Genomic DNA, 19,124 nt, shown 5'->3' with positions numbered 1-19,124 from the left:
CCAACAGGAAGTTTTGCGTTCATTGACAAATCATTGAAGTCGATACAGCAAGTGTTCATTGCTGCTGTACAGTGTATTGTCGTCGCTCAAAATGGCGCTTTCGAAGGAATATTCGTGTTCAGTACGAGTGGTAGTGCGAAGAAAAAACGCAAATGCACTATTCTGGACTACTGTACTTCCGTTACTCCCGCACTAGAGCGTATGGATTCGATCGCCTCCGATTACAACTTAACTCAGTGTGACAGTTTTCGGACAGGGCAGTGAATTTCGCCCAAAGCCGTTTCATAAATGACTAGCCCTGCGTACGATGCTGTGTGTTCCGCTACAGCTAATCGCCCCGCTCACCACACATGTGGTGAGCGGGGCGATTAGCTGTAGCGGAACACACAGCATCGTACGCAGGGCTAATAAATGACGAGCACAACGAAATCTTATTACCATACCCTTCGAAACTTTATTGTGTTTATCCTCAAACTGTTAACACCGACAAAAGTGGCAAATTTGGGGGTCAAAGTTGCCAAATATTGCCCCCATGTTGAGTGCGTGTAATCGGACTGCTATCGCAGTAATCTGACGTCGTATTTTGAATGTGATAAGGGGCTAAATATTGATATTTTGAAACTTAGAAACCCCGATTTTCAATTTCCATGTGTATAGAAAACTATATGGAAATATTTCATGATAATTAGTTACATTTAATCCACGGATGACGCAACTATATTTCAACGTGTATAGCGCTTCTAGATATCGGACACGGGCTGTCCCTGTGTGTTGCGTTCTACACCTCGTAATCGTATTGTACGGTGTGGCTAACTTCACCAAGTTTGTAGCGCCCGAAATAGCTTTTACCAAAAAAAAAATCCAAAACGGGACGGCAGCGTCACCTGACTTAATATGCTGTAGCATGACTTGTAAAACGCTATCAAGACGGAGCGAAGTGAGTATAACGAACAGCATGTCATTAAATGTCTGAAAACTGAGGTCGTCCGAACACTGTCTCACTGAGTGTATTGTTATGCAAATTAACCAATATGCAGAAAATCAGGGAAAGTTGGGTCCGGTTCCCACAGACTTTGAAATTCTCCCACTGTTTTTTTTCATGTGCGATTTTATCTCATGCCGTTCTTGAGCCAGGGTAATCCCTGCATTTTGTCGAAAAACCTTTGCGATCTTAGTGACAAACTGATGGTGAATCACAGTGATATTTGGGAAAGGGTGTCAGTAATTGTTTTCATTACCAGAAAGTAAATTGAAGTAATGCGGAACAACAAATGTTACGGTAATAACACAGCATGTAGGTAGAAAAGTTGGCTACAGATGGAGACATACGCTATCCGTTCACGTGATCACTAGGTCGGAAGCAATTCACACTCAAAATCGATGCTGAAAAGACAAAGTGAAATACTATTGGCTGATAATTTTAGTTTTTCTCTAATTTTCCACCTATGGCACAATGTTGCGAGTTCTGTCACAAAACGCTGCATATTTTGTGGAATTCTGCAAACCATCAGCATGGCTTTTTTTGAAGCCATGGATTTTCCGTCACAAGCAGTAATCTTACCAGCCATGCTAAAATTTAGAACACAAAATAGTCTACTTGAGACAAAAATAGAGTAGAAATATTATTTCTGGCCTCACAAACCAGAGATACTGAAAATCGTATTCCATAACGTGCAATGGACTGAAAGGGAAGAGAGCGGCATTCATGTAGGAAGACCGTTTTGGGTTGTTATCAACATTCCCCTGTAATTACCGTGATAACTGAAGTTCACGATACGCACTCTATCTTTGTTTACTTAATCCAGTTTTAATTGCAACAACAGTATTCCCCTGAGATCTGATATGCAGCATGTCTGGAGTGGGGAAAGTTCACTTTGTTCTACGGGAATCTCCATATGACATTTCAAATTTTAGCGGCTTTTTTATTGCAACACGTGCTGATTTCTGCCCCTTGACGAATAGTATCGCCCTATGCGTTGGAACGCCACTGCACTGAAAATCGGCTGAGGCAGAGTCCTGATCCAGCAAAATGCATCAAATCGACAGGCTTTTATCACCGTTATGCAATAGTGTGCCCTTCACTCACATGTACGTTTGTGGAGGGACCGTGGTTCCAGCCTGAAATTCGTTGAACAAGAAAGGAAAGTCTCTGGTTAGCATCACAGTGGTTAACTGGAAATGCATTTGTTTACGCATGGAGATATAAAGCAAGAGTCGTCTTTTGCCCGTGGTTAGGACACCAAGACTGGCCAAGACTGTATCATGTTTCGAAAATCAATGTCGACCTGGCCTGACACAAGTATGCCTATCGCGTTCATGGTAAGCCTGCCAGCAGTCTATGTGTTGTGGTGGGACTGTGGTTTACTTGCACGCGTGCGAAATACAGCGTTTTGGTAACATTTTGATTGATACAAGTTGGCAGGATGGTGGACTTGTCCACAAAATAAACCTGTTTGCAACGTTTTGATTGATACCTGTCAATAGGCTTACGCCCATACCAGTCACAGTTCGATAGACACCATAGGACCTAGATATTTGCAATATAGCAACCTTAACATATGGTCTACAAAATCAATGTACAGAATTTTGATTGATCAATTTTTAATGTTACAAATTTACGTGCAGTGTGATTTTGAAAAATACTGGCCCTCCCTCCCTATAATTTCTCTGGAGTCCCTTTCTGCATATGCACAGAATTCACTGGTCATTCGCTGGTCCCCAGTTCATGCATTTAGAAGGCGGCGTTGAAGCCCGAATGTTGATTTATTCATGAAAATGAATCGATGAATTAAATTGGAGTGAAAATGCACCTTACAAGTGCACCTTCTGGCAAATGCACCTTCTGGCGGCACGCGGCGTGTGGCACGCGGTACGAGAATTAGGCTTACCCAAAAAACTGTGCACTTTGCTGCAGGTTGGCAGCTCACAAGAAAGAGGACTGTACTTATTTCTTCTTTATTGATAGCTTAAACACAACACTAAAGTTCTATGGGGTTACTGTCATGGGCCTGTGGTGGTTGCCCTGTAGCACATTGCCTGACTTGCAGTGGGATCCTGTGAGGGACCTTATACCACCGTCAAGGCCTCTACGAAGCCCGGAGGCCCCCGTTGTGGCAGTACATGCATCCTGGTAGCATGCTGCCCTCACCAAGGCCATTCGAATGTGCAAATGGCCATGGGGGAAAGGTGGTAACGATGGCTGGATGTGCCACTGCCCCTTGATTTCAGCCAAACTTTTGGCTGCTGTGTCGTTTCTTTGTGTTAATTTGTTGATAATTCATTTCAGGATGGCCTGACCAAAAATACCAAAAATAGCTGCAAAAATACAAAATTGCAGATTTCATCAAATTTTCCATAAGTTAATCCCTCGGAACCAGCATACCAAGCAAAACTATCAGATGAGTAGTTTTTGAGTTCAGGGTTTGCTCTGGCTACTCAAGCTGATTAGCCTTTCTGGCTAATACAGTATGAACACAAGTAGCCAGATTTTTTTGAGGGACGGGGTCAAGGGTCACATACATTAGAGGGTCAAAGGTCATATAATTAAACACATAGACAAAACATTTCAGAAGTCAGCCACTTTCTCATCATTATGTATCCTCAGGCTCAGTGCTGCTTACTTCAATAAAAATGAATACTTCAAATCAAAACTATCATGTATGATTACTGAACACCACTTCAACTTTCAATAACTTTCAAACATTGACCAGCAAATTGTAAAGGACACAAAAATTACAGGAAAAAGTTAACATTTTCAAGATCTTCATGAACTGGAATGCCATAATCACATTGATTCTAATTGCAAGCCTGACTACAAGACAGTAAAACTCAGCAACAATTTCCAAGCTTAACTGACACAGTATTTTATATTGCTGTTTCAAATCAAACTGATGAAACAAATCCCTTGATACAGAAGAGACATTTCGGTATTTGACACAAATTGTTCTAAAATATGCAAAAAATTGACGTCTTCATAATTTAGTACTTGTGACAATGACTGCTCTGCTTGCACTACACTGTATGGCCAGCCTGAGCATGGAAATAGAACACGTGCACCTGCTTGCAAGTGAAAAGGTTCATTCATGGTAACGCCACAAAACAAAAGTGACTTTGATTCATTATATTGCTATAACCACTGTCCCTCTCTATGATCAGACCGTAACTTTCCCAGCAACATTGTATCTACACATCACAAAGCTTTGTGCCAATCCTTAATTGCAAGTTCTGCAAGGACAAGGCCTGGTTCTACACAGGCAGGAAATTCTCGCGTAAACACAATACGAGTATTTGTTATGGTTGATGACATTGGGGTATACTGTTTACGGCCCGAGTGACGATCTAGAGTCTGCGCGTGGCATTCTGAGGTCCCATTGGATTTTGACTGCAGTCTGCTTATTTGTCTAGCCTTGGAATACACTTATTTTGTAGTAAAAGAGTCTTTTCTGTGAACATGAAGTCTTTATACTGCTAAAGGAACGTACATGTACGTCACAGCATGGAACCTGCACATGGCCGCTACATCATGTACATTGAACGCAACAGTAGATCAACGTCTGACAGACATTGATGACGTCTGAGAGACGTTGATGCTGAAGACCCCAAGCTTATTGTTTTTCGGTAAAGAGCATGCACATCAAAAGAAAATTTAACCCCAAACTTCTACGGAAAAGACTATCAGCAAGTTCGACTCACTTCAGCTGTACGGACTCCGCGGTGACTTTATGCAAACGTACGCATTTTTGACACATTTTACGCAAATAAAACCCACTTGCGTACACAGTTTATGGCAAAAAACTCCCAAAGAAATTTAACAATTTACCACAATGCATTGAACAGAACATCGGAGAACCATGGTCATAAAACAGAGAAGTGAGACTGTCTATGGTAGAACATAGTGAACCAATGTTACAAATTTCGATTCGCCAGTCTGGCGAGTGCTTTGACTGTCTGAGTCGCCAATGAGTCAATCAATTTGCCATTTTTCCGTCTGGCGAGCGGTAGCGTGAACACTGGAGTTACAAATGACAAATTTTTTGGCCAAAATTGCCTCAAAATTGAAGATTTGATCATAATTTGAACACTTCACATTAAGATGATCCCTAAGACCATGTCTGATATCAAAGCTATCAGACATGTAGATTTTGAGAAACAAATTTTTGACCAGAAATTGCCAAAATTGCCCTCCCAAATACAATATTGCAGATTTCATCATTATGTCAATTTATCACATTAAGACAATCCCTGTGAGGAACCTGCATACAAAATATCAACTCTATCAAACGAGTAGTGTTTTTTCAGAGGATTTTTTGACAGAATAAAGCAAAAAGTCACAAACACATTCAAGTCACAAACACATTCAGCAGCTGACACAGCTAAATATGATATGATTGTTACATCATGGTTTATGCATTAACCCTTTAAACACCATGGTTTTGTCTGAAGTCATTCTTATCAATGTTGAGCATTGATTTGTTTACAAGAAATTAGGGGCAAGAAGTTCAATTATTTGGACCACAGAAGATCTGATAATATGCCATGCAATAAATACTCAGAACTTAAAACTATAACTTGCCTTCAACATTGCTTGTGCATCTTCACTGTATTCAATTTGCGCTGTTGCAAGGTTTATAAGTCCACGTTCCACTGGATCTTTCTCATGGTTGTAAATGTAGACATAAGGACGTCTAACAACCACATATCGCCTCTGCCATCCACTTGTTTTCTCTTCCAAAAAGTTTAAATATCCTTTTCTTGAAACAATGGGACTGTACAAAATTAACAAGAACATTACATGAACGTAAATGTAAATTATAATTAGTAACATCATGTATGACAGTTGAAACAGTTAAATACATTGCTGTTACAGCCTGGGTTAGAAATTTTTTAAACTACACAAAATATATTTGTTTGTTTTTTCACTGCGTGTTTCTCAGTATGGTGTCTGTCTATTTGAATTTACATCAGACATAATAAGATTAAACAAGATTAATAAACAAGTTATAAAATTTCATATATTGACTTGTACTCACATATTGTGTTCTAGTCAAAATACTGGGCTACATATCACTTGTGTATGATCCTTTCACTTGAAATCCTGAGGTGCACCTAACATTTGTTTCCTGTCTGTATCTACCGGTAATCTACATTCTACAAAAGGTAGATTTATTAACAATACCTTACTCTCACTTCCTCAACTTCAGGAACAAAGAGTATGTGTTTCTTGATATCAGTTTTCTTTCTACCTTCAGGAAACTCAGCATCAATTGGAACTGCAACATCCTTGACCGGAGATATGCATCTCAAATCAGGCTGGGTGGCACTCTTTCTGATTGGTTCTGGTGTGCTCAATGGTGAGCATCTTGGAGATGGTAATCTCTGTGATGGAATCTCGGTGACAAATTCTTCTGGAGTCTGTATATCATCATCAATGGGAGTTTCAGTTATCTAAATTTGTATTAGAGTATAGAAGTACAACACAAAAATACCAAAGGGATAGAAGGAATGGGTTTAATCAGTGGGTAGACAGATGCACATGCATACAAACAAAAAGGGATTATTGTTAGGTTAAAGAGAGGGTTAAGAGATGAAAAGAAGACATAAGTTGTAAGTATTATTTTATGACAGTGACAGACCTATTAAAACAAATTTTAAATGGTTGTAATCTCATTCCTGTAAAAACAAACGGTTGATTATAATCGTTTTATTGTTGCACACTATAACATTTTTCCCTTACTAGATTTAAATGCCTGTACTAATACCCTACTAATACAGGCAGACACAAGCGTTTTGGGGGGTCAAAGTCAACAGCTTTATTACAATGTTGACTGGCTATATGCCAATTTCAACCACCATCTGCATATGACGCTGATGCTAAAGACAACAACAACAACAACAACAAAGGAAAGGCAGAAGCTAATTGGATAGAGAGGGGCTAGTCGGGATCAGAACGCTCAGAGGTTGAAACCAATTAGGTCAACTGTTAGGTAGCCTCATCCCAGGACCCTTGCAATCACACCTTTGAACCTGGCCCATTCTAAAGTATTATTGATCACATAAATGATGCTTATACTACTGCCATACTAACACAGATAGACAAGTGTTAAGGAGGTGATCAACAACTTGTATTACAATGTTGACTGGCTTATAAGCCAAATTCCACCACAATAGGTGAATGAAGATACAGATTCTTCAGGAAACAAATAAAAGGGAAAATTAGAAGCAAGTGGGACAGGAGGCAACAAATAAGCTATCCTACAGACCAGAGTTATGTGTACAATATATCTCAAGTTCACTTGAAGTCCCATTTTCCCCATAAAGCTTCGAGAATTGCATCATTCCTATAAATAACACAATGTCATCAACCTAAAACAGCGCAATTAAACTCTACTGGTAACAAAACCATTCACATAGGCAGCACTTGAATTTGGATGAACAATCTAGTACATTTCACCTATGTACTAAATTTAAAGGCAATTGAATTGATGGTTTCTGTGAATTTTTTGACAAAAAAATGGCAAAATTGCTCTAAAACTACAACTATCCAAATTTCATAATAATTTCAACAAATGACCCCTTGAACACCACTAGGACATCCCAGTTGTGATTGGTGTGACTGAAACCTGGCTTACTGGAGATATAACACATAGTGAAATCCTACCTACTGGATATTTGATTTATAGACGAGACCGGCCCAATAGGAGAGGTGGTGGAGTCTTACTCGCCGTTCGTGACGACATCTTATCTCTCGGTCACCAAGAACTGACATCTTGGAGTGAAATTGTGTGTGAGTTGCGTCTTCCACGTTCAGCAAAGATAGCACTTGTACTGTGTTATAGACCCCCTAGGGGTGACACTGATTTCATGAAAAATTTAAGATTTACACTTGAGTCTATCCTTTCAAACAGCTTTGAAAAAGTGTGTATTATAGGTGATTTTAATGTACCCAAGTTAGATTGGTCATCAGTCACTTCGACTGTAGGCTTAGGCATTGAGAACAATTTCTGTGACTTTGTTATCGATTTCTCCTTAGAGCAGTTGTTCACAAGTCTAGCTTTTCAAGTGGTAATATTCTAGACCTTGTTTTAATTTTCCTGAAAGTTTTAGTGACGTTCATACATATAATGTTATTTTTTACTCTGATCACTGTATTGTTGATTTCCATATTAACTGTAAACCTAACAGAAAACCGCAAGTACCAGGAGAAATGTATAATTATAAGAAAGCCGACTTTGAGGGCCTTAGACAACACTTGTCTCGTGTGCCCCTGAAGGCAGTACCATACGTTTAGACAATGACATTGATGCCTCATGGCATCGGTGGCTGGATTTGGTTTTTATAACTGTCGATGAGTATATACCTAAAGTGAAAATCCGTAAAACTGCCACTCCCCCTGGATTGATTGAGAGGTAATACTTATCTAAATCTCAAGAGCGTACCCGGAGAAAAGCCATCTTATCTAATAAAGACGTTCACTGGGCAAAATATCGTAAGCTAAGAAACAAGTTAAAAAAAATTTTTCACTAAAATATGATAGTTTTCTTGCCAATTTAGCACGTGATATGCATAAACGTTTTTGGGGCTTTTATGGTGCCAAGACTAAATCACAGTTTGCCAAGTATTTTAAAAGGCAATGGTAAAGATGTGACAGCAGCTTTTGACAAAGCTAAACTTTTAAATGATTTCTTTTTCTCGACTTTTAATCATGATAGTACTGGTAGTGACTCCAATTTTAATGGTGATGCTCACTCAAATCCCGCCCTGGCCCATGGGTGATATTGTTTTTACTGTTGATGAAGTTTACAATGTTCTTAAGAATTTAGACCCTAACAAGGCGATGGGCAACGATAACTTATCTCCTCATCTCCTTCGGGAATGTGCAAGGGAGTTATCCTCTTCTCTTTGTGACATTTTTAACATGTCGTTAAATCTGGGAAAGCTACATTCACAGTGGAAACATGCTAATGTTATTCCTGTGTATAAGAAAGGTGTGAAGGAAGAAGTTTGTATAATTACAGACAGGTTTCTTTGCTGAGCTCTGCTAGTAAAGTAATGGAAAGGTGTTTATTGAACAGAGTTTATCTGATTTTGTCTGATCAGATATATAGTTTGCAACATGGTTTCTGCAAGGGGAAGTCATGTAGTACCCAACTTGTACCTGGACTTCTCCAAAGCATTTGATAAAGTTCCTCATGGCAAATTATTGCAAAAATTGTATTCCTTTGGTTTTAACGGTATGTTACATAATTGGGTGTCTAATTATTTGTCAAACCGAAGTCAGAGAGTGGTTGTTGATGGTGAATGCTCAGACTGGTTGCCTGTTCCTTCAGGAGTTCCCCAGGGATCTATTTTGGGTCCTTTTTTATTTTTATTATATGTCAATGATATGCCAGTCTGTGTATCTCCCAAAACTACCTTAGCTCTCTTTGCTGATGACTCCATGTGTTTTCGTGTGATAAAAAGTTCGCAAGATTGTGAGGCTTTGCAGAGCAATATTCATGCTCTTTATAATTGGAGTGTCAAATGGGGTATGACATTTAATACAGGAAAGTGCAGTGTCCTTCATTTTACACGTTGTAAAAATTCTTTGAAGTTCGATTATATCATGAATAGCAATAGTATAGTATCTGCAGTTAAAAAATATTGTGACTTGGGTGTTGATCTCACTTTCAACTTGAATTGGAACACTCATATAGATCGTATTTGTATGAAATCTAATAGATTGCTTGGCATGATAAAGCACACATGTGGCTACAAATGTGACTCCAAAACACGTAAAAACTCTTTACTGTTCATTAATGCGTAGCCATTTGGAATATGGCAGTGTTGTTTGGGCAGCCCAGTCTAAGCGTAACGTAGTTAAAATTGAAAAAATCCGAAGAGCTGCAACAAGATACATCCTCCATTATCCCACCAATGTCAATTATAAACAGAGACTAGTTGCTGTAAACCTTTTACCCTTGTCATTACGCAGGGAAGTTCTTGACCTCATCTTTTTTGATAAATGCACCACAGGGTTGTTATTACGATTACATTTTCCAAGCCATGTAATCTGTGTTAATGAAGGAAGGGACGTATGCTGTACACGTGTCATGCTTTTTGTCGCTTCACCAGCATCTTTTTGCCATGTTTATGTTTGAGCTTTGCATTTTTACAGTGGGCATTGAATCATAGTCGCTAATCCCTTGCACTTTATTACATGCAAATGTATTCAACCGTGACCTTCACCGAGGTTTCCTGTTGCCGTTCATTCCAAAACTGAGCATTCACTTGCTAGCTGCCGCACTGAGCTTTACTTTCTGAGCTCGCTCAAAGTACCACGCTACCAGTGTCTTTGCGTCGCTGCATTCCTCACCTTCAAAGGAAGCAGGGGCAAAACTAAATCCGCTCAGCGTCTGTCCTCTCACACCAAGCATGTACCTGCATGCTTCCATACTACCCCGAAGGCTACGAAGACTCAGGCTTCACGACAGTCTCGACATTGATCCACTCCGAATAACAGCGATGGTGCAACCCTTCCCAAAAACATCAGTCGACTCATCCAGTCTGAAATTGCCGTTGCGGTAGCGTCACTGCAGGCTGCACAGGGGTCAACCGCCCAGGACGTCATCTGCGTCCTATCCGGTAACACCACTTCAGCTCCAAATTCAAACTATACCACCGATGCGTTCACTTGACACACGACAAGCCAGACCATCAACTCCCACCAAGAGGTATTATCACCGGCACTAATCAGCACATCTAACCAACTCCATGCAACCAATCACTTTCGGCAGCATATCCAGCCAACGATGACTCCTGGCCACCGGATTAACGACGACATCATTGACACACACTACCAGGCCACAACTGATCCAGCTTCCGCCACGTTTCATCGACAGGAAGTCAGCCACCAGGCCGTTGGCAGCGCCAGCACAAACATGGCGACCTCCATGGATAACAACGTTCCGAGAGAGCCCAACGTCATTACCGCCAATGTACAACCACCGCCAGTACAAAAGTCCACACAAATTCCCCCATCACACCTGAACCTTCAGTATGTCAACCAGCCCTTATGAAAATTTTCTGTAGAAATTCTATTGAAATTGATGACAAAATTCAATTAAAGTGATACAGAATTTCTACAGAAATTCTACTGAACCTTTATGGAAATTAACGGAGTTTAATGGAGTTTTGGCCCCCTTTTTCTGTAGAAATTCAACAGAATTTCTGTATCATTTCTGTAGAATTTACAGAATTTCTATGTAAATTCGATACACGTTCTACAGAATATCTGTAGCACTATATTGAATTTATACCACATTCTACAAATTTTTATGTAGAATTTCTGTAGAACTATATTTAATTTCTGCACTCTTTTACAGAAGTTTGTTTGTCTTATACGAGTTCAATCTCTTAGAAAGTATGCCAACAATATGTGTTAAACTTTTATTAAGTAAGGAGTACCACCTTATGATATTGCCATAGATACCAATGCAATGAATTACTGCAAACACAAAAATCAGGCAGCAAGTAAATTATAAACATGTAGTTTATTTCTAAAAGAATTATGATTAACAATCGTTCGAAACTTGATGAAACATACAGGGACTACAAAATATAAAGCAACCTACACATATGAATGCAAGGCCTACCTCTCCAGTCTAGCAGTTTTGAGTTGTCAACTCAGCCAAGTGCATAATTAAAGTGTTGCGTATCTTAACTCACGTAATTTTCAGTTGATGCTGCAATGTGGATCCTTACAGTTGTGACATATTAGTGAGCTCCCTTCTCCATAACACTGTTAGAATCTTGCTAATGACCTTGGATCCTAATTTTCCATGGAATTTGGAGTTGAACTTTAGTACTTTTCATAAGAGCCATGTGCACTGTGGACTGCCTCAAGTTCAAATGAATAATGCGTGGCTACACTATTATGTAATCAGCCCATTGTAAAGGCAGGAAACTATTTGCATAACAAAGCAAAGGCACAGGTCAGCTCACTTGACCTAGGATCTAACAAAGAGAGTCAGGTGGTCTGTGTACAGTCATGAAATGTACAAAAGGAATGGTACAATTGAAACTGTATACATTTTCCTGGCACGTGTGTGTAAATGAAAATAACTTTTCAGAATTAAAGGGTACACGAGAATGTGCTTAGAACTCTCCATAGGTATATGTCACTACCTTTTCCATATTGAAACCAGCTATATATATGTCACTGAGTTCTTATCAAGCTCATGCCAACATGCAAAACATGAACTTAAGTCTGAAACAGTGTAAACTGTAGGAAAAAAAACAGAAAAAAAATTTCCGCAAAAGCTATGGAACTGAAAAGTTCCATAAAAATATGTTTAATTTCTGCAGATTTTCTACAGAAAATTATCAGCAAACTTCAATAGAATTTAAAGTTTCTATACACATTAAAATTCTATAAAATTTAAATTTTTCTACAGAATTGTATTGAAAATTTTCAATTGAATTTCAATGGAAGTATATTTCCATCAGATTTCCATAAAATATACAGAATTTCTATAGAATATCAGAGTTCAATAGAATATCTACAGACTATTTTCGTAAGGGAGTCAATGCTAACAGCACTCGCCAACCCTGGTAAGTTTATCGAACTAGCTGATTTACACCCTGACACCCTCCTCCCATCCTCTGCTCAGACCACCAAAACTCAAGTCTCCTTCGACCCGGACACTCCTGGCGTGGCCACCTTCACAACCCACATAAAACGGAAGAATATCGACAGTTTTGAGTCATGGTCACAGTGCTTTGCGACATTCCAAGCCTACCGTTCATACTCCTTCCCTCACGAAGCCATCCACTTATGCAGTTACTACAAATTCATAGCATCCAAGGCTGAGATCTACAAGCCAGAGGCGTGGCTATAGGGTACGACAAAGCCTTCCGTCTTAACAAGGCTAGATATCCTGACCAGCACATTTTTGAGTGTACCAGACCATAAACTAGACTTTACATGCTTTCAGCAGCATCCACATCTGCTGATTCCAAAATGCTTCGCCTGCGGCCAACAAGGTCATTTAAAATCTGAATGTCACACCAATGCTGCCTCACGCAACCCATATTACTGGGACAACTTCATGCCAAGCCTACAGTTACACATTTATAACAACATTGCACCAACAGCAAGCACCCAGGTATGTCGACAGTTCAACCTAGGGAACTGCAAAAGTCCATGTGCACATGGTCACATTCACAGATGTTCCATTTGCTCTGCCACTGACCATGCATGGTGCATCATCCCACCAAAAATCTGGTTCAAAACAACAGCAAGACCAGCCCTTTCAACCACAGCCCTTTCTAGGGCATCACATGCAAGCCAGGGCTGACCGTGTCACTCCAACCAACAACCCCACTGCAGCTTCATAGATTTGCAGCAGAACTACACCACCACCCCAACAAGGAATTTGTTTCATCTGTCTTGCAAAACATCAGCCATGGCGCAAACCTGGGATTCAAAGGTAACCATCACTCCCGTTTCACACCAAATGCATGATCGGCACTCAGCAACCCAGACATTGTCACCAAAGCAATCCTAAAAGAAGTCTCACTTGGCCACACAGTCGGACCTTCCACCAGCCCCCCACTTCCAGACTTAATTGTCATCAACTCCCTCGGCCTTCGACTGAAAAAGTCAGGGGGACATTGTATTATTATGGACTTATCCTGACCTAACACAGACAGAGTCAGCGCCCACATCTGTAAAGAAGACTATACGCTCTCCTACGCCAGGGTCGACGATGCTGTTGCAATAATACAGAAGTATGGCAAAGGAACATTAATGACAAAGGTCGACATCAGGTATGCCTTTCGTCTCTGTCCTGTCCGAAAAGAAGACTGCAGGCACCTGCTTGGTTTTAGATGGTTGGATCACTACTTCTTTGACCGTGTTCTGCCACTTTGGTCTTAGATCGGCACCTTTCCTGTTCAACCAGATAGCAGATGCCATTCACTGGATCATCAGCCGGAGAGCTGATACTGAACATCTACTTCACTATCTCGATGACTACTTCGGCGCAGGACCTCCACGCACCGATAAATGCCAGCAACTCTTAAACACTATGGTATCAGTCTGTCACGACCTTGGCGTCCCAACCGCCCAAAAGAAGACTGAAGGCCCATCACCGGTCATCATTTTCCTGGGCATTGAACTTGACACAATCAAAATGGTCATGCGACATCCAAATGACAACTCACCGATCTGATGCAAGCCTTGCCGACATGAATACAGCAACAAAGCTGCTCGAAACGCCAACTTCTATCTTTAATAGGAACTCTCTCCTTTGCATGCAAGTGTATTCCAGCTGGCAGAATCTTCCTACGCCGTATGATTGATCTCAGCACAACCGTCAAATGCACCAATGACATCATCACCCTGTCAGATGACTTCCGTCTCGACGTCCAATGGTGGCTCAATTTTCTTCCCACTTGGAACAGCTCAGCATCCTTCCTTGATACAGAGTGGTCTGCATCCTCCGACCTCGAACTGTTCACAGATGCCGCCGGTCAATCGGCTGTGGTGCATACTACAATGGTCATTGGTTCCATCTCACCTGGCCTGACGACTTCAATGCTTCAATCGAATGGCAAGCTGGCCTGTTCAATTTGGGGGCAATTGTGGCATGGACAGAGAATTCTCTTCCATTGCGATAATACATCAGTGGTCAGCATCTGGAAAAAAGGCTCATCGCGCTGTCCATGAATAATGCGTTTGGTCAGAGCTATCTTCTTTGCAGCCGCCCAAGGGAACTTTCATGAAATGCTTGCTCACATAAGAGGCACAGATAACACAATAGCTGGTTCACTTTCTCGTTTGCAGATGAGGAAATTCAGGCAGCTTGCACCAATGGCAGACCAAGACCCATTCAGCATTCCAAGTCACCTCCAACCGGAAATTCTTCTGTCCTCCAACTAGAGTCACATGCCAAGGCTTTTATACACAACAGCATTGCAGGCTCCACACGGAAAACATACCAGGTTGGTCAGTCAAACTATTTTACGTTCTGCCACACACACGGTCTAACACCCATCCCAGTGACACTGCAGTCGGCAACTCTCTTCATCACCAACCTAGCACGTAATGGTATCAAGTTTACCACAATCAAGGTCTACCTCGCAGCCATAATTTGCCTGCACACGGAAATGGGCTTCGAAGATGACCTCAGCAGCCACATACAGTTACAACCTACAATATGCAAGGCATACACTGGAGCTTAGGAGACCAAAAACGCACCAGACTGCCCATTACCATCGACGTACTTGTGAGACTAAATGTTACGGTCAAAATTAACATCCCCTTATTTGGCCTAAGTTCAAATTCAGAGTCATGTGAAATGAGTCATCACCTAACATCCGCTACTTCATGTTTACCTTTTGTATTACGCAATGCGCACATGTACCCATTCAAAGCGTGCTTTTAGGCACTTTAAGTTAGACCTTCGGAGAGTGGACATGTCTCTGATGCTTTTAGGCACTTAAAGTTAGACCTTCGGAGAGAGGACATGTCTCAGCTGAAGGGCACACAGTCCATGTAACCAACAATGAGATGCAAATGATATGTGGTTAAGGTCTCCTCAACTAACTTTCAGCTGGTTGTTCACTTTCTACTATTTTTATAGTATTTTATACAAAGCCACAGACTTATTCTACCTGTAACTTTAAACTCATAGGGATTTTGTAGCTCATTCTTTACTATTTTTCATAGTTTTTGGTAGCCGGTAACAGACACTTCGTGTTCGTGTCGGCTACATGGACGATCTGCCCTCTGAAGGCGACCGGCTATAGTTCTCGCCAAGATTGCTTGTAAAGACCATTTTGATGGAACAGCTTTGAACCTGTTGATGCGATAGTCTTATACAACTCCACACAAAATCAGTAAGCCATTCAGTTGATTCTTTTGTGACTTAAAAGCAGACATTCTTGAAGGAACATTGAATAGCCTTATTCCATTGTGAGATTCTAAGAGCACGTGCACCTAACAAAAGGCCAAGGACTCATTGAAGTATGCGAACAATGAACATTATAATGGACACATTCAACAGACTCTGATTACGTTTTATAGCATCTTCCTTTGAGACCTTTTAGTTAAAGTAGTTTAAGTGATTGTATTCTTATGCAACTTTGAGTTAGTGATTGTTTCAAAGCAGCTAATTGTTCACTCGTTAAGTCAAAGCTGCTTTTATGCAAATGAGATTTTGTCAACAAAAGTAAACGTTCAGTCACCGTTAGAGGGCGTTTACTGAGGTGGGTCACGTGACCACCCTACCTATTATGACCTTTGACTCCTGAGTCATCTCAGAGGGAGTATTACTTCCTGTTAGTTACTTCCTGTTTCCAATTTCCTGTGTCATAGAGTGTATTTACTTCCTGTGTTATAGAGAGTATTTACTTCCCGTGTCATAGTGTGAGAGGAGCTTAGTTCTCACTTCCTGTATCCCTTTGTTTGATTTGTTTTCAGTTAATCGTTCCCAAAAGTTCTCAACGTTTGTAGTACAACATTCTACTCAGAGAATTTGTTGTTCTCAGTCTGGAAGACATGCCTATATTCGAATAAACCACGTGAAACTTAGATGGGATATTTACTTCATCTTAATTAAGAGGGAACGCATTACGGAATATCAGCTGTAGACAACTATTGCAAAGTAGTTGCAAACAAATAATTTTGAGTCTTAAGTTATTTGTTTGCGCGATACACTAAAGGAAGCCTTGCGAGCACACACGTCTCTATATAACCATGACAAGCTAATGCTGTGGTCAGCCTTTACCATGGCTGAATTCACAGCACTAGGGAGCCATGACTTCGAAAAAAGCATGCACACTTCTGGCTTGCGATGTGACAATATCTGAAGACCTAGAAATTTCACTCAAGGCATCAAAGACCAACCCATATTGGCGGGGACAGCACATCAGGATTTGCCCACAAACACAGGGATTTGTGCTGTGCGGGCTTATACTAAATATAGACGTTTCCATGCCGCTGTAGTGGAGACGCCAGTATTCCAATTTAATAATGGAGCGTGGCTCACACGACATGCCCTGACTATCCATCTTTGCGACCTGCTAAGCAGAGCTGGGATAGACAACGCTCATCATTTTGCCACCCACAGCTTGAAGAGTGGTGCCGCTACTACAGCGGCGGATGCTAATCTACCAGCATGGCTTATCAAGACACTAGGGAGATGGAGAAGGGATGCCTACCAGGTTTACATCTCAACGCCAACTGCAACCCTTCGAGCTGTTCCTTCAATATTGGTCGCATCACATGCACAAGGACATTGACATTGAGTACCCTTTGATCGCAGAGCACTATTGGCACTCATTTGTTCCCCATTTGCCCCGCACTGTTCACGTGCTGCATTCCGTTAGAGTTCATTTTGACACTTGCGTTGTTTTGGCCATTCTTTCACTTTTTCAGCTACCACAAATTACGCAGTTTTTCTTTCGTGCACATTACATTCACATATGACTAATATTTGCTGCTCTGAGTTTGGTTCGTAGTCAGGGACGTGAAGTCAGGGCATGAACATTGACCTCGCGAACACTTCTTTCGTGTATTATGGACATCAGAACATTTATGTCATAAAGTTTGCTTGCTTTGGCTACTTGCATTCAACCTAGATCATGCTATTTATTTCCGCCATAACTGTTTAAACAACTCGTCTCTATCTTCGCTTATGCCTCCATGCATAGTATGCCCCAGACCACCTGTTGCTACGCCAATTTGGGGGTTGCCATCACAGAGCCTGCTGGGTCAGTCATGGTACCACATGGTCTGTCACGTGACTTGAGCCAGTGAATTTCAGGCCCTCCTCATGTGCCAGGCTGCTAGCGACGCCAGACAAACCCACTGTGTTGGCAGGCTTCACTCTGACACCACATCACCCCTCTTCGATGCCACTCAAATCTGCGATTGCCACCGCAGGGGAGGTACACTACGACGTTTGTGTGGAGTCCATCCCCAGATTTCTGCAACGCCACTCTCGTGTCACTGAGTCTTCTTTCATTAAACTCCATTAATGTTCATAAGTACGTCAAAACTCGTTCATCTAACAACACACGTCCTAGTGCTGATCCAAATGCACTTTACATGAACCATTGCAAAACTGTTACTTTCCAATATCTCCTCTTCAATAGAATTGTCACTCTCTGGAACAATTTACCAGTCATAATTAGAACAGCTACTTCACTTTCTACATTTTGCCAGGCAGTAAAGAAATGGTATTTGGATACATTTTTAAACTGTTTTGATCCAAACAATACTTGTTCTTGGATTTCTACATGTTTGTACAGTAATTGTAGGCCATAGTACACCTTTTTGCTTTTTGTTTTTATTTCTTTTACTGACTACCTTTTGATCCTCTTGTGTACATTTTTCTTCCTTTTGTTAATATTCAATTCCATTTGGGGGACTGGCTTTGTATAGGTGATATGCACCTGTTTCAGTCACCCTATCCATTGTAGACATATTTATTGCGTTTATCTTGAATGAATAAATAAATAAATAAATAAATAAATAAATAAATAGGAACCCGTGCAACAAATTAAAAGTAATAGGAAGAGCAAAAATAGCAAAAATTCTTCAAATCGTCCTAATATGAACATTTCACCATAACTTTACCCAATCTTCTTCATGGATACTCCAAGAAATCTGGGCACAGATTTTAAAAGTAATCAAATTGCTAATTCAAGAGAAAAAGATTTGTTGACCAAAAATGACAAAAATTACTGCACAATACAAGTATACAAATTCCACTATATTTTAATTGATCCTACTTCGGTCATCCCAAGGAACATTGAAAGCAAATTTAACCCTTTCACCACCATGGTTTGTCCCAAATCCATTGTTTTCTATGGTAAAGTTGGACCTCTACGCAGGGAACTGGGGTGAAAGGCTTAAAGCAATCAGACCATTGGTTGCAGAGAATAAAATTTTATTGACAAAAATGGCAAAATAGAGGAAATATATAATTCATTTCAAATAGAAAGCAGCAAATATTGGCATAATATACAGGAAAAATGCAACAGTTCTTGAGTATGAAAACTTCACCCAAATTTGAAAAAAATCTGACAGAGGCCAACCCTAACATCATGCATACCAAGGTTCAAAGCAATGGGACAAT

At 40.6% G+C, this 19,124-nt stretch overlaps 1 protein-coding gene across 16 annotated transcripts in view; it reads right to left on the bottom strand.

The window, feature by feature from the left end:
- Nucleotides 1-19,124, bottom strand: part of LOC139137831 (kinesin-like protein KIF1A) — a 668,091-nt gene that overhangs the window by 50,902 nt on the left and 598,065 nt on the right. For 10 of the 16 annotated variants that reach the window (XM_070706099.1, XM_070706106.1, XM_070706100.1 and 7 more), the window contains 2 exons: nucleotides 6,176-6,444; nucleotides 5,573-5,765 (listed from right to left, as the gene is read on the bottom strand). In XM_070706099.1, coding sequence (XP_070562200.1) covers nucleotides 5,573-5,765; nucleotides 6,176-6,444 — 462 coding nt within the window. The remainder of the gene's footprint in view (nucleotides 1-5,572; nucleotides 5,766-6,175; nucleotides 6,445-19,124) is intronic. The other 6 variants (XM_070706104.1, XM_070706109.1, XM_070706110.1 and 3 more) reach the window with 1 other exon arrangement.

This window comes from Ptychodera flava, chromosome 7, assembly GCF_041260155.1.
Source record: "Ptychodera flava strain L36383 chromosome 7, AS_Pfla_20210202, whole genome shotgun sequence".
Taxonomy (NCBI): domain Eukaryota; kingdom Metazoa; phylum Hemichordata; class Enteropneusta; family Ptychoderidae; genus Ptychodera; species Ptychodera flava.
This window is presented reverse-complemented; position numbering and strand designations above follow the sequence as displayed.